Consider the following 16406-nt stretch of genomic DNA (forward strand, 5'->3'; position numbering starts at 1 on the left):
TTTTCTAACACAAACCACGCAAAAGTATCATTAATTGGAATTAATATTACCAGTGCATGCCCTATCAAGCGGTGGCATTGAAAGCGAGGTCAAATTCACATGACATGAAGTTGAAATTCAAGCCAGAAGCTTAGTGAAAAGGATTCCTTTGTGTAACAAGTAAAATGATATATCGAAGATGTATAGAAGGTGATGTAAAAGAAAATTGGAGTAGCTCTTCAAGTTTTGAGCGTCATGACAGAGAATACGTGAAGAATTAATGAGTGGAAGGGAATTAGAGAGAGAAATGAAATGTGTTGTATTAGCTATGGAAAAAGATCTTTAGATGAATTGTGAAGGTTCTACATTTATAGTGTCAAAAGAAGTAGAAATTCAAGAATAAGCTTTAATGCATTAATTAAAGTGATGATTTATTATATAATATGAGTAACGGTTAGCAATTTATTATGTGATCATTAAAGTAATAAGTGCTTTAAGACTATTAATAATGTAATAAGAAAGAAGAGAAATATTTGAAAACGTACAAAAAAAACAAAATAAGAGAAGAAGGTGTACTACAAAAATATTAACATAAGGGTGAGAGGAATAAACATTTATACTTAAACAAAATAAAAGAGAGAAACACTTGTATTTCAAAAAAAAGGTTATAGAAAAACTTTTTAATTACTTTCGTTTTTAAGCTATTAAAACCAAACTCTCCAAAACATCTCAAAGTAAAAGCACTTATAATCTTAAGTAGGGTTTGGTATGAAGGAAGTAAAAGCACATTCCCTACAATGTACCCAATTAAATTATATTGTAGTGTTTATTTTACAATAGACCACTACAATGTAATATTGTAATGTAATCATATTACAGCTATGGGATGTAATGCGATTGCAATCCAAAACTAATACAATTACATTACATTGCACTTTATAATGTTTTTAAAGCTATTTTTACCCTTCAACTTTATTACTTTATTAAAAATATTTTATAATGTTATAATTAAAATAAAATATAAAAAATTAAAATTTATACAATATAGGTAAATTAAATTAAAATAAAATATATCATATAAAAAATTATATTAAAAAAATAAAAAATACAAGATTACAATAATAAATGAAAGTAAAATATATGACATTAAAAATATATTTAAGGGATGATATTATATAAAAATTAACAATAAAAAATACAAGTATATTGAACTTACATTTTAATAAATAAGGGCAATTTTGAAAATTAACATTACATTCCCATAAAGTACTTGTAAAACAAACGTTGTAATGTTATCTTCCCTACATTTTAATAATTATTTTGCTTATATACCAAATACTGTAATGTTATTTTTCTTGCAATCACATTACTTGCAATCATATTACCTGTAATCACATTGTATTGTAAAGTACCAAACGCCACCTTAATACTTAAAAGAGAGAAACACTTATATTTCAAGAAAAAAATTATAAAAAAACCTTTTAATTACTTCCGTTTTTAAGCTATTAAAATCAAATTCTTCAAAACATTTTAAAGTGAGAGTAACTATAATCTTAATACTTATTTCAGATTATTTTTATTGTTATTTGCGTGAAGTAATTGTTATGCGAGAAGTAATTATTTTATTTGTATTAATTGTTTTGTACAAAGTAATGCTTTATATGCTTTAATTGTTATAATTGTTCTACTTGTATTAATTGTTTTGTATGAACGTACGTCCCACTTGCTTTAATTGTTCTTCATAAAAAAATATTTTGCTTTTGTTAATTTATCTTATTATTTTTTTATTATATTACGTTGTGATATAATATTTTAAAAAATAAATAATAACTAAAATTAACTGTCTACGCCCTGTAACCCATGCATCCTATGATTCACTACTCAAGTCAGACATACATGAGGCACCACGACTGATTAACATGCATTGCCATCGGATTTCTAATGTTTGCTTCCTTCACTAAAGCGCCCATAGCTCTTTACCTCTTCTCTGAAGGAAAAAAAATAAAATCTTAAATTGGTTCGCCTGCCATCCTGAGTATCCTGTTTGCATCAAATTTTGTGAGGGGCATAAAATAAAAGTGCTGGTGCTTCATTTCCTTCCACGGTTTGTATTTCAGATTTCCCTGCTTACTGCCTCAAGTGAGAGGGTGCTTTGAATTGAATAATTTAAGGAGTCTTGTTGCTCAAAAAAAAAAAATTGGCACATGCAAAACCTGATGATAAAACAATTATCACTGCAAAATGGTTTGAGGAAAACTTTTTAGAATTGCAATTATCCCAAATGCTTAGATTAACAAATTCAGCATTCAAGTTCATTGAAGCCTCAATTTATCTTCGAGCTCCGAATTTTAGAAAATAGAAATAAAACGATTTTTGAATATCTCCATTCTTTAGAGTGAAGGAAAAAGGCCTAAAGCCCAACATATCCCAAGTGAGGTGAAGCCCATTTTAGGCCCAATGTTAATGAAATAATTTTCTCCGCTTCGATGGTATTCCTGCGTTCCAGGCCCAGGAAAGAGAGAAGAGAAAGGAAATTCAAAAGAAGAAAGCGGGACTATCCTCTCAAGAACAAATCCGCCCACTTCCACGCCTCGTCCAAATTTCTTTCTTTAAATTTGTAATTTTCGTTTTGGTTATTTATTTCTGTTCTTCTTAATGAATTAGCGAATGTATTCCTTGATGACTCGACGGCTTTGTTGTTAATTTCCTTTTTCATTCAATTCTACCGCCAGTCGCTCTTTACCGTCGAGCAATCCGCTGAATTGGGGTTTGCCCCCTAAATTTTCTTTTTCAAAATTTAAATCTCGAGAGTTTATGTGCTTAGTCTACTTCAGGCGACAAACCCAGAAATACTCAGTGTAAATGGCGAAACGTAGAGCCAAAAGAACTGGTAAAGAGGTTCCAGCATCAGCTGAACGCAGAGTAGAGGACGATGACAAAAAGGGGAGCCGAATTGAGGAGAATAAAGAGGGATTAATCGACCAGGAAGGTATATTTGTTCTTCAATCACATTTTCATATGTAGCAAATATGTTCGAATTGATATTATAGTTTGGGTGTCTGTGCATTTAATCTATTTTGCCTTTTACCATTTATTTGTGCTTTAGAGCAGCTTTTGACTTTTGAGAATGTGAAAAGTAGATAGCAAAAGGTAAGCTAAGTGATTAAACTATGGAAACTGTTTTAATATTGCTCAATTTATTGATGTCATTCTTTTTATTATTATTATTATTATTTTGTGTAACAGTTGAACGGCAATGTGCTGCGATTAGGGCTATCCGGGATGTGGAAATTGAACATATGCTGACTGCATTGCGTTTACTACGCTCATATTGTAGTGAGGAGCAGCTGCAAACACCTGCATTGCAATTTTTCAATGAAAATCTTCCAAATCTGTCAGTTGTAAGAAATGCGGAAAATGGACAGTTTGAAGTGCGGTGGAAACACGAAGATGGTAACATATCCGTTCATAATGCGGATGGAAGAGACATACATTCTTCTCTTTTACATCGCATGTCCATAGCTTATCCTCACGACGTTGGTATTCCTTCTTTTGGTGGCTTTGAGTTGACAACTGAAACAGGTAGTTTTAAATGTTTTTGAAACAGTTGTTGTCAACATTAACTTTTGATTTTTCCACAATGGTTCTGTCTGAAATATTTGCTTTGTTGGTGGCAGAAAGAACAAGCCTTCTACAGGGTGACAATCTGCAGATCAAGGACTTTGTATGTTCTCTTTACCCTTCATCTGCATCTTGGAAAAATGTAGAAAGTGGTTGCCTTTGTTTCTTCCAAGAACCAAGTAGCTTTGAAGTTACGACATTTAAGGATGCTTGGATGTTGCTATATTTGTTATTATCTTGTTGATTGGAGGCTTTCTTTTTTTTAGAACTTTTTTTACACTATATGTCCTTCAAGATTCATTTTAATGGCAAGTTAGATTCAACCAATACTTTCGTTATAGGTCATTTTGCATCTCTTATGTCTGAGCTACAATTTTCCTTCCTCTTTGAACATAATCTAATCGTCGACAAACAAAAATTAGGTTTCTTTGAGGTTTTACTTACACCATATCTTTGTGTATTATTGCAAGATTTAGATGATAAGAACAATAAAGCTTGCGTACCTGTCATCCATTCATTGATGTTATAAAGTGATGAGTTTATGTAATTTTTCAACTTAAAATTTCTGTTTTGTAGCTTTTGGAAGGGACATCGGACAATCAGACGTTTGGAATGCATGATGCTCTTCGAACTCCTGGGGTTTGTATCCTAATCCTCTTTACACCTTTTTTGTTTATAAACCTGGATTCTAATTTATCATGTTTTTTCGAGGATGGGGGTTTGGTCGGAGGTCGCATTCAGTAACTTTTTTTCTGTACCCTTTTCCATTTTCCTAATTGATGGAGCTTTTCTGAAAAGATTGTGTTTAACATTTTATTGGGATGCTATCAAGATATGGCTGAGCTAAAGTTTCTTATGATAACTTTAAGTTTTGATTTATTCTTAACATCAAAATCAATATGACAATTAAAATGGAAAAGAGTTATCATGATGAAGTAGACCATCGATAAGTGGCAAGGAAAATGTAACTGTGAAAAGATTGCTCCTAGTTGTGAGTAGTTTTGCCCTTTAAGTCCTTTAGTGCTTGTGCCAAAGATTGAGGATGAAGGGGCTATCCTCTATCATGTACCTTAGCCATTGGATTGAAAAGGAAATGGGGAAGACAAAAGCTTATTCTTATGAAACATTTAGTGATTAGATTGTTTCATTGCAAAATTCATCCAGTGATCAATGATGTGCTGTTATAATTTGGTATGTTGGATAGTTATGATAATTACACATTTTTGGTTGTTTAACACCCTTAACACCAGTCTACCTAACCTAAGGACGTTATTAGCTTAGCTAATTGGAACCTTCGCGGTTATGAAACCCTATCAGAACAGCAATTCTCTCCCCTTTAGAACTATTACGTAATCCCTGATTATTACACTGAGAAACTAAAGAAGCATGTTTTGTTTTTGTTTGAAATTTAAAATATTATTTTTTTCATTTTGCTGCCATAGAGCAATCTAATTGTATTTCTAGATGGCTTCTATTAGATTATCATTAACAGAATGGTTTATCTTATTGCTATTATTCCAGGTGACCAGCCAAAGGTTATCAATTGGGATGACACCCAAAACTCTGAGGTTGCCTAAGCCTGGGGAGATGCTTCTTTCTGTCCATGGCTCACCTCTTGGTGTGTACAAGGAGGATAATATGGAAGCTATACGTGGTATGCTTTTAGTTTAGTGTATCTATTTCTTTCAGACTTTCATGGTCAATATTCTGCAGGGTGTTGCTTTCCTTTTTGCTCATTAAGTGGAAGTAATTTGAAACACCTGAATGATCAAATCTTTTTGTTCCCCTTATTAAAACATAATTTTTTTTGAAGATTCCCTTATTAAAACATAATAGTTGATGCATTTTCCTTTATATGCTCTATGTTCTTGAAATGCAGATGCTTTCCCTTTGTTATTGTTCTGATTTCTGAAATTTTGCTTGCAGAGTCAGAGGAGGGGTGATTGACTTCAAACTGTTCAGCCAGTTATGATGGTTAAATCTATTCAACTAGTGCAGGAAATTTATAATGGCCCTTGCCTCATTGTTCACCTGGTTATTATTGTAACTCACTGATACTTTTGAAGATGACCTTGCTCGTGTAGGATGATAGGATCTCTGTTATGATATCTTCCTTGTAATCACAGATAAGTTTAGAGCTGCTTTGCCATATTAATCAACTTATGGTCACACGAACAGTTATCCAGCTATAGGCCTTTACACTTCCCTCCATTCCATTTCTTTCTACAGGTGGGGATTCCCATTTATGGAGGCTTGTATTTAAATCCTTTTACCCTTGGACAAAATGGTTGCACTCTAAATCCAAACAACCCAAGCAGCTGCTTAATCCCTTGATTTGGAATCCTATTAGATAGACCAGTAATTTCCTCTGATATCTGCAACTATCACTCATGAAACAAAAGCTCAGCAACATCCAAAATCCTAAGTTTTAAAAAGAAAAAGCTACAGATGCTTTCATATTATTTAATTGGATATAAAACCAAAATTTAAAATGTTATTCTGTCACAAAATGGAATCATTGATGCAAGTCTACATTCTACAGTGTTACTTTTATCAATGAAGCAGCTTGCTTGTACATCTCTCTTGTAGAGGAATTATTCCTATTTTAAGTCATTGAGAACAAATCATAAAACATTTTAGACCAACCCAAATCAATTGGAAGACAGTTTCCTTATTCAATGCTACAGCACACTTCACTATACCATCTTAGTTGCCCGTCATGAACGTAGCAAAGTGCTCCATAATGGAGCATGTCATGCTGTGAACATTAATAAACCGAAATATGAGGAGCGGCACATATTCAAAACTAGCTTCCAAATTCGCTGCTGACAATTGAGGAAGCCTGCAATGCATAAAATGTTCTGCATTCTTTCTTCTTTTTGTCTCTGCATGCACAACTCACTGTATTTGAATTAAACTGCACACTTTGACAGAGCAAAACTAATTTTCAGAAGGAAGAATTGGTTGGTTGGCCTGAAAAGCCGCACAAAATAAATGAAACCAGTTATTGACAGAAGATATCAAAAATCAAATTTCACTTGCTAAAGATTCTCTCATATAAGTTAATGAAACAGCTGCACAAACTACTTTGTAATTAAGAAGGCCCTGACTTCTTTAGAAGTTAGTCTGGATGAAAACCATGTTCAGACAATGGCAGACTGAACAGCAGGATAAATAGTGGAAGGTAATGAAAACAGGATGCTATTTGGAAGGAGCTAAAAACTAAGATAAGGTGGACGTCAGAAACGAATAATGAGCCAATGTTAAGGGCAAGAAGACTGCCACTGGATCCTATATCCAATTAAAAATCTTCACGAAAGCTTCTACTTCTGAAAATTTAGAATTACGCACAAGCAGGCGGTGGTTTGTGACATATAGATGCCTGAAAATATCATGCTTAATATCTTTTGACAACTGGTGCAATAAAGTGCAGGTTGAAAAGCAGACAGAAAGCTTCTGCACATAACAATATGATTAAAACTATGAACTAAGAGCAGAATTTGGCAGATACTATTATATTTTCAAATATAAAATCAGGCACAGAAAATGATTCACATTAAGAAGATATAGGCTTAGCATATGCAAATAGAAAATAGCACAAAATAGGAGACACATACCACAGTTGGTGGGGACAACGGTCAATCAGTGCGGCAATGCAGCCAAACTTGATAACCATCCGAATGCAATACACACCTTGCTTTGAATCACACTTAGTTGGAAGGAGATCAGAAGAATAAAAAAACCAATCAAATAGTTACTTCCACATCAGTTTTTGCACTTTTCTCTGGCCTGTCACCAATTGTGGTACTAACAGAATCAGGACTAGCAGGTAAAGATCCAAAAGCTTCTAGAGCCTCAAGGAAGAACCTCTTATTAGGGACTATACCATCGTTTTCCATTTGCTTCACCAACTTCTGCATGAGGTCTTTCATGCCGACCTTAGTGTAGGCCTTATATAGAAGTTTATATGTTGATGAGTCACGAATCACCCCCATCCTATGTGCATTCTCAAAGAGCCTATCTGCTTCCACATGTAGACCATTTATGCAGTAAACTTCAAGCATGGCATTTAGGGTTGAAACTCTCATCTCCTTCCCAGAGTCAACAATCCCATCAAATATTTCCCTAGCCCTAGAAACACAGTCACAAAAGCCATACATCATTATAAGACTCTCATAGGTGATGAAACTTGGTATGTATTTCATATCTGTCATCTTTTTGAAAACATGTTCTGCTTTCTCTTTAAGCCGTGCCTTCCCATAGTTTATTATCATTGAATTAAATGTAGGGAGGGTAGGTTTTTGCTTGGAGTGTAACAAGCTCTTAAACACTTGTTCCATCTTATCAAATTCTTGCTTCTTGCCATATGAATCAATCAGCACATTAAATGTAATAGTATCAGGCTTACACTGATTGCTTTTCATTCGAGAAAGAACAGACTCCATCTCTCTAATCATCCCATTTTTACCATATGCATCCATCACACCGTTATACGTATATATATCAGGGGCAATAATGCTCTCTGCAAGATCCTTAAACAAAGCATTAACCTGATCCACATTTCGAGCTTGAGCAAAGGCTCTCAAAAGGATGTTGTATGTGACAATGTTGGGTTTGCACCGTTCCATTCCCTTCATCTTGTTAAAGTACCCCATAGCTTTGTCCAAAGCCTTCGACTTGTCATGCGAATGGAGGTGGGCTGTGATAAGAGCATTGTAAACAGAAACATCAGGCCGACAACCACTATTACGCATCTCAGAGAAGAGCCACATTGCCATTCTAGTTTGGCCTTTCTTTCCCATAACTGTAATCAATTTAGAATAAATCCCATTATCGGCAATGTACCAGCGTTGTTTCTGCATCCACCTGAAAACCTGAATGGTACACAATATGTAAGTAAACAAACCATTTTATTTCATCGAATGTCATTACCAAATACCAACAGTAATGGCCCTCTTTTTAAATTGCGCTTGCTCCAATTAAGGCAATTCAAAACCCAACTGATTGGTCACTTCAAAAACTTTTTTTTATTTGAAGAACACTTCAAAAACTTAAATTTCCAAATATATAAAAACTCAAGATGAATACAAAAGCTTCCTCTCAACTAACTAAAACTCCAAGTTTCAAGCTCTCTCATATATTTCATGGTATTGCAAGCAAGTAATGATGTTAATTAAGTTCCATCTGGTTACTGCTTTTACTACTGGCTTTTTACTACTATTACTTATTTCTTTGCTTCCAGAAAATTGGTGTAAAGCAAAAGTAAATAGCAGCAAAACAAAATGTTATAATTTATTAACAATTAAACAGACGACTAAAATACCATCTTAATTCTAACATATTGCTCAAAATAAATGTAAAACACCCTTCATTTTATCCAAAAAAATTAATATCTTCAGTATTTAATTTTTCAAAAAACATTTTTTACCCAAAATTATATCAATAATAAACCTTAAAATCACAATTCCAAATACCCAAAATATTAAAATGGACCCAAAAAAAATCAAGAAAGAGAGAAACAAACAAACCTCAAGACACTGAAGCCATTTATCCGTTTTCCCAAGCTCTTCGAACAAAAGAAAACAGTGCTTACATCTCACAACTCTCACGTATCTGTTCAATGTCTTAACCAACGGCTCTTTGTCGCTGAAACTTCGCATTAAGACCCGAACCAGTTCCAGAGCTTCCGGGTCCTCGGCCTTTGAAGAACCCGTTTTCCGCCTGGGTCGCGTCGTAATACAGGATATTCGTGTTATGGGTCGGGTTGAAAGATGACATGGCTGACTCAGGGTGGATATGTAAATTTGGGAGAATGGAGAATGGAATGCGGGGAGTTGCAAAGAGCAGGGTGATAAAATTAGGGGCATTGTTTGTTCTTTACTTTCGCCTTTCGTTGTTTGGAGAAGATAAAAGGCTTCTGCGTTAAAATGGCGGGGACTGCAGGGGGCGTTTTACAAATATGGAAAGTTTCGAGGACTGAAATGACGAAAGGGCCCTATATGTGGGCAAAGTAGAAAAAGGGAGGATCCACTAGGGATCGGGATTTTGAACCCGACGTGAATCGAACACGCAACCTTCTGATCTGGAGTCAGACGCGCTACCATTGCGCCACGGATCCGTTGGTCATTTGGGACCATCAATAAATTAATTTACAAATTCTAAATGCAAATAAGTGATTTATGAACTAACAAAGAAACATAATGCCTTCAAATCTTATATTTGAGTACTTTTATGTCATGATAAGTGATAAGTGATAATATCCTAAAAAAAAAAACAGTGACAAATGGTAACATTTGAACTATATAAATAAAATATATATGAGAAGAAAGGGATTTTACAATTATGTTTTTATCATATATAATACAAAGAAAACAATGACTTGTTCTCTAGTTTATTGGAGAGATGACGTGTCAATCAAAATAAACTAATGTCAGTTGTTGGCCGGCATACGAAGGACAAACGGTTTTCGCTTGCTTAATATAATAATATGATAAAAACAATAGAACAAAAGGAACCTACCAGGTAATTTTATAATTTCATTATAAATTTTAGTATTCATGGCCTTTCTTTGGTGGTAACATTTTTCAATTGCATGCACTTGCAATTTGGCCTGGTGCCTATAGTAGTTGCCTGAGCCTCGGGAGCTGCCGAGCTGTTCCTCAAGACGTATGACCTTGTCTTTTCTAGGAGCCCATCTTTTTGAAGCTGACGAGTACATTGCTTAGAATAAGCAGAACTTGTCCTTCTCTCCCTACGTGTCTTATTGGCCGAACATGCGTAATATATGCACTCTAAAGTCGCCCAGTAACATTAAATCCATTCTGCCAGGTCCACTAGAAAGGATGAGCTTCATCCCTTTGATTGACTGCATTTTAAAAGGCCGCCTGTGACTTGCTGTTGATCTTACGGTTGAGGTCTCATCTTTTAGCACTGACATGACTTGCAGAATGGTGCTGGGAAAGAAATATTTAGTAATGAGCTTCATTTTACTCCCTGCTCACAAATACAGGACATCCTTGTGGCTGCAATGGACACTTAAGCCACTGCAATTGAGTGGACATTGTCCGAACTCATCAAGCATAACAGGCAATGGATAGAGTCCGAAAAGAATTAGAAAACGTGGCAGGCATGCAGGGGGTGTAAAATAATCAGACTTGGAGAAAATGGAGTACTTAAACACGGTTTTGAAAGATAGCTTTAGGCTTCATCATGGTTTCACATAGCCAATAATTCTCGCATCTTAATTAACGTATGGGCCATTGGTCGCGAGCAACATGTATTTACTGACACCGTGTAGATATTTCCAGAGAGATTAATTGGAAGTCAACATCGATAATATGTGACGCAACTTCCAACTAATCCCGTTCGGTTCTGGCCCCAGAGGCCGCCCTGGAATGCGACTGGGTCTGATTATTGTTCACCCTGTAGTGTCACAATTGGTTCATTGCTTTGATTGAGAGCTTCCACAGGTTGTGCATCGGTACAAATATTATCTGATTGGCGCTTTCAGTTCATTTTTTCTACTCACTATCTTAACTCTAATGAATCCTAACTACAGACGTCTTCTACATCTAACATCTTTCTTTAGTCACTCTCAACTTACCTTCTTTACGAAAGAGGAAGGAGAGAGCATGAAAGATCCTTATCCGTTGACAGGTTGTGTCCCATACAACGCCCTATCCACCAGCTTAGATATGTAGCAATTTTTTTTAAAAAAATTAAAAAACATCTTCCTTTAGTCTTTTAGAAATTTCATGAGAACAGATCGAGGTTTACAGGATGTCAGGAATTGTTTTGGGTATTTTGTTTGAGATGAAGGGCCTTTTTCAGGTTTTTAGGCATTAAGTGGAGGGCTTATTCGGGTTTTAGTCTAGATGAGAGGGTCATCTTCGATTGTATCGCCTAGGTTCTTAGGTCATTTGGTTGTGCCATTTAGGGTTCACAGTTCTCGTTCTTGTTTTGGTTATTTTAGTGCTAATGGTCAGTGGGCAAGTGAGGTTCCCGTTCTTCTTCTCTCTTTGTCTCTTTGTTTTTCCCGTTTCTTTTTTCTATTTCTCTCTTCATTCTTTTTCCCTTTCTCTTTCTCTCTTTTGTTCTTCTCTTCAGTCGGGGTGGCTTATAGGTTTTCGGTTCTCCATCTGTTTGAATGCTTCCAAAATTATCTATACCCTGAAATCATGAATTTTTTTTTCCAAAGGCGCTTGAAATCAAGGAATTGAAAGTATATCTTAAGTTTCTTTATCATCTTCCAGCTATTTTTCAATAACCAAAACAGGGCATTAATAGCATTAGTATTTGTTTATTCTTGAAATTCTCAATTTGTTTTCATAGCTTTTTATTTTTTGTATCAGGAATTGAAGTCAAACTTAAAAAACGACACCCTTATCATTTTGACAATGTGCGGGGAAAGCTTCACATTACTCAGGTACATTCTCCTAATAATTGGAAGTTAAAAATAAAAAAAATTGATTTGATTTTTTGAATTTTGGTTTATGTTGGAATTTTAATCTTTTTAAAAAAATCATAATTAATGTAACCGTAATGTTGATTGTAGTTTAAAATGCTTTTATGAGTTGCTTTGAGGTTGTGACACTTCTTTAGTGGAGTGATTATCTGCATGGAATGGAATGAAGTTGAATCATTTACTTAGCATATATTAGTCTATGGTTTGTTATAGTTTGGGCTTAGTTCTCTGAATTGCATGGTTGCTGAGATTGCATGTGTGTTTTGTTGGTTCTACACTTTTTTCTCGTGATTAGGTATTTTGCTTACAGTTTGTTGGTTGTCTTTTCCCTCATTTTGTGCTTTGATTATCTTTTTTTTTTTTTTGCTGGATATAGCTTTTTATATTTATTTATGTTTCAAAATTGTAAACTATTGGGGTTGGCACTAACATATCTATTCTTATTTGAATATTTAGATGATTTGTCAATAAGTTCATTATATGTTTTAACACAATATTGTATATTTGCTGTTTTTTCTCATAAACTATTATTAATATCACTAACAGCATTTATCTATGCATTGTTGTTAACAACTACTTTATTATTCAATTCAAAGATGAAATATATTATTAAATTATTTAATTATTTGAAATAATTTTTAAATAACTTCCGCAGCATAACGCTGGTTAGTGATTAGTTTAAATAATTTCTATTTGTCTCTTGCAACTAGTTATAATTCCTATTCCTATGGCTATGATGATGCCATGCGAGGGGCGTGTAGAAGAAATATGCTGACAATTCTACTGAGAATATTTAATTAAATAATTCCTTATCAAGACACGGTGACGTTAATAAGAGACAAAAGCCAGAAAATTGATTACTCAGCTACAGGTCACCACAGACCTGCCACGTGGCTTAGAGACAAAAAAATGACAGAATAAATCTAAAACTTTTAATTAAGGCTAAATGCTGGCGGACAGTTTAGCCATACAAGTTCCTTGAGCTACAAGGACAAGGGAAAAGAAAAATCTCACAACTTGTCTTTTAATCAAAATACAAGGAGTAAGGACCAAGTAAACTGGCAATCATTCAACATTAAATAATATTTTTTTTCCTGTTTATTCAGAAAATTTAGACGTTTTTGGAGGTTTATCCAGCTCAGACATAAACCAATACATCTCCGACAGAGTTAATGTTTGTGTAATACTATGACTTTGTACTTGATAAAAACAAGAATAATAACTAAATATAAGCAATTGAGTATTGAAGTTTGCTCCTGTTTTTTTACATTCTGTCTCGAAGCTCCATACCGTGAATATAAGTATCCCAGTTGTAGAGGTAAAGATCAAGTCTAAGGCTTTTGCCCTCCCTTAACAGTTGAAATTGGCTGCCCCCATTTGAGCACCACAGATCTCAACCTTAGTCGAAGCAGCTTGTAAAGCAAATTCCCACTATGGACTGGACGTGGACAACTCTTGCAGTCGCTGTACTGATCTTTTTCTTTCAATCACTGGTCCGGAAAAGTAGTGTCAAAAATAAGAGATTACCTCCTGGTCCGAGAGGTCTTCCTATCCTGGGAAACCTTTTCATGATGGGGGACAAACCTCACCGAGATCTTCAACAGTTAGCCCAAAAATATGGCCCCATTATGCACTTGCGCTTTGGCTCCATGCCTGTAATTTTTGTCTCAGCCCCTGAAGCTGCCGAGCAGTTCCTCAAGACATACGACCTTGTTTTTGCTAGCAGGCCTCCTCATGAAGGTTCCAAGTATATTTGTTACAATCAGCAGAACATATCCTTCTCTCCCTACGGGTCGTACTGGCGCAACATGCGTAAGATGTGCACTCTGGAGTTGCTTAGTAACCTTAAAGTTAACTCTTTCAGGTCCATGAGAAAGGAGGAGCTACATCTTTTCATTGACCGTATTCAAGAGGCTGCTTCTGCTCGTACTGCTGTTGATCTTACTGCTAAGGTCTCATCTCTTAGTACTGACATTTCTTGCAGAATGGTGCTTGGAAAGAAATACAATAATGATGATTTCGATGAGAAGGGCTTCGAAGCTATAATTCGAGAGGGTATGCAAATTGGAGCGGCTTTTAATATAGCTGATTACATTCCTCTATTTAAAGCACTAGATCTTCAGGGGCTAAAAAAGCGCATGAAAGCTGTTGCCAAGGTTTTTGACGACTTCTTTGAGAAGGTCATTGATGAGCATGTTCAATCCAAAGATGAAAACAGAACCAAGGACTTCGTTGATGTCATGTTGGGATTCATGGGATCAGAAGAAAGTGAGTACCGCGTGGAGCGAGACACTATCAAAGCAATAATCCTGGTACTCTTCTACATCTCAACAAACAGAATTTGTTTTTCCCCTGGATATAGACTCCTAAAACCAGAATTTATCTAAACTTTGTGCATGGGTACCTTGTTAGGCTTTGAGTAATTATATTTGTTTATCACGATGCTTGCAGGACATGCTTGTAGCTTCAATGGACACTTCAGCAACTGCGATTGAGTGGACACTATCCGAACTCATCAAGCATCCACGGGTGATAAAGAAAGTCCAAAAAGAATTAGAAAATGTGGTAGGCATGGAGAGGCTGGTGGAAGAATCAGACTTAGAGAAACTGGAGTACTTAGAGATGGTTGTGAAAGAAAGCTTTAGGCTCCATCCAGTGGCACCATTGCTGGTCCCGCACGCGTCTGTGGAAGACTGCACAGTTAATGGCTTTCACATACCCAAGAATTCACGCGTCTTCATAAACGCATGGGCCATTGGGCGGGACCCAAATGTTTGGACTGATGCAGAGAAATTCATTCCAGAGAGATTTGTTGGAAGTGACATTGATCTGCGCGGACGCGACTTCCAGCTAATCCCATTTGGCTCTGGTCGCAGAGGGTGCCCTGGAATGCCACTGGCTCTCACCATGGTTCGGCTTGTTGTGGCACAGTTGGTTCATTGCTTCGATTGGGAGCTTCCAGATGGTATGTTGGCAACTGAATTGGACATGACTGAGGAATTCGGACTAGTTAGTCCAAGAGCCAAGCATCTCTTGGCTATACCAACCTGGCGCCTAAAAATAGAGAAAAGGGCTGTTTAATTTCTACAAATAATATATTTCCCGAGTATGTTTGTTGCTTTCTCTAGTAATGTCTCAATTTACATGCAAGTTTTTGTGAATTTGTCACATCTCACATGGTTAACAAATAAGATCTGGATTTACCTTTTTGTTTTGGATATATATCCAACTTCAAAAAATCTATCCATAAATGTATGCGAAGACCCAAATCCATAAATTTCAATTTTTAAGCTGTGTAAGGACAAGCAATATTGATTTTATGTGTTTTGAAGTAGAAGCTCGTCCAAAAGGGATTTGAGTTTAGAAAGAACTTGACAATAGCAATCTAGCTTGTAATTTTACAATCCAAAATGAATGGATTTGTTTATCCACTGGGGTACACTACGCAAAATCCGTCAGTGGATAATCAAAAGTCAAGGATATTAGTTTACCTACTGCATAATTTATCCATGAATAACAAGAAAAAGCTTACCCTCTCGGACCCGGAACTTTGATTAAGAAAATTAGCACCAAATTACCTAATCATTTCTAACCTTTTATTTCTCTTTCTTAACTAAGCAATAAGGTAAAAGGTCATAATCACTGAAAAACAAGATAAAATGACATAATCATTAAAAAAAGTAATAAGATAAAAAACATAATCATTAAAAAAATTTCTTATAAAATATAAAGTATCTATTTACAAATGAAATGAGTACTATTTATAAATTAATAAAATAATATTTATAAGATTTGATTTGAATGGAGTATATCATTATTTTAATTTAATTAAGTTATATCTAAATCTAGATATAAATAATCAAATATCATATTACACTTCTTGTATTTGTCCCGTTATGCTATTTAACTTAGTTGTCATAACACAATAGACATTTATGTATTCATAACACTTATCTATTTAGTCAAAGTTTTAAAAAATTTTACCTTTTATTTTGTTTAATTAAATTCTTACAATTTATTTTAGATCAAATAAAATTTTATTATAAAGATTTGATTAAAAATAATAGAAAAATAAAGATTTATATTAATTTTTTAATAATAAGAATTTTTTCAAATATTATGCCAAAAATTTTGAAATAGAAATAAAGTAAACTGATGTGTGACAAATCATAAATTAGACTAATAAAAGAATCCGCCCTCGAATTGTTTGTTTTCCCAAAACGTGTTGTTGTAATTACCCAAATTCACAAAAATAATATCATCCACTTTCACCAAAACACACTCGAACACATTGAAAGCAAATTCGGTTTAAACTAGGTATTTGATGTTTGTATTTGTAAAA

General features: G+C 34.8%; 3 protein-coding genes and 1 non-coding gene across 7 annotated transcripts; 2 read left to right on the top strand and 2 right to left on the bottom strand.

Moving 5' to 3' along the window:
• The first annotated feature begins 2497 nt into the window (after positions 1-2497).
• LOC110409461 (translation initiation factor) lies at positions 2498-5759 on the top strand. Its single transcript, XM_021418812.1, has 6 exons — positions 2498-2968; positions 3226-3561; positions 3657-3703; positions 4177-4239; positions 5122-5254; positions 5527-5759. Exons 1-6 carry the CDS (start codon positions 2842-2844, stop codon positions 5541-5543), a joined length of 723 nt encoding a protein of 240 aa, XP_021274487.1. The 5' UTR covers positions 2498-2841; the 3' UTR covers positions 5544-5759.
• A 278-nt stretch (positions 5760-6037) lies between these two features.
• On the bottom strand, positions 6038-9512 carry EMB2453 (Tetratricopeptide repeat (TPR)-like superfamily protein). 4 transcript variants are annotated; one of them, XM_021418100.1, is made up of 3 exons: positions 9129-9512; positions 7218-8474; positions 6038-6485 (listed from the first exon to the last, which is right to left on the bottom strand). In XM_021418100.1, exons 1-2 carry the CDS (start codon positions 9465-9467, stop codon positions 7347-7349), a joined length of 1467 nt encoding a protein of 488 aa, XP_021273775.1. In that variant the 5' UTR covers positions 9468-9512; the 3' UTR covers positions 6038-6485; positions 7218-7346. The 4 variants fall into 4 exon arrangements, with proteins under 4 accessions (XP_021273775.1, XP_021273776.1, XP_021273774.1 ...); XM_021418101.1 differs by having other exon boundaries at positions 6038-6517; XM_021418099.1 differs by having other exon boundaries at positions 6038-6524.
• A 134-nt stretch (positions 9513-9646) lies between these two features.
• On the bottom strand, positions 9647-9718 carry TRNAW-CCA (transfer RNA tryptophan (anticodon CCA)). The gene has a single exon. It is a non-coding gene; the product is annotated as a tRNA-Trp (tRNA).
• Positions 9719-11335: 1617 nt separating this feature from the next.
• On the top strand, positions 11336-15286 carry LOC110409759 (cytochrome P450 71AU50-like). Its single transcript, XM_021419217.1, has 4 exons — positions 11336-11821; positions 11952-12025; positions 13422-14376; positions 14516-15286. The coding sequence occupies exons 3-4, from the start codon at positions 13498-13500 to the stop codon at positions 15143-15145; spliced, it is 1509 nt and encodes a 502-aa protein (XP_021274892.1). The 5' UTR covers positions 11336-11821; positions 11952-12025; positions 13422-13497; the 3' UTR covers positions 15146-15286.
• The last annotated feature ends 1120 nt before the right edge of the window (positions 15287-16406 follow it).

This window comes from Theobroma umbraticum, unplaced genomic scaffold (assembly GCF_002168275.2).
Source record: "Theobroma umbraticum cultivar Fairchild unplaced genomic scaffold, ASM216827v3 scaffold_44.0, whole genome shotgun sequence".
NCBI classification, from domain to species: domain Eukaryota; kingdom Viridiplantae; phylum Streptophyta; class Magnoliopsida; order Malvales; family Malvaceae; genus Theobroma; species Theobroma umbraticum.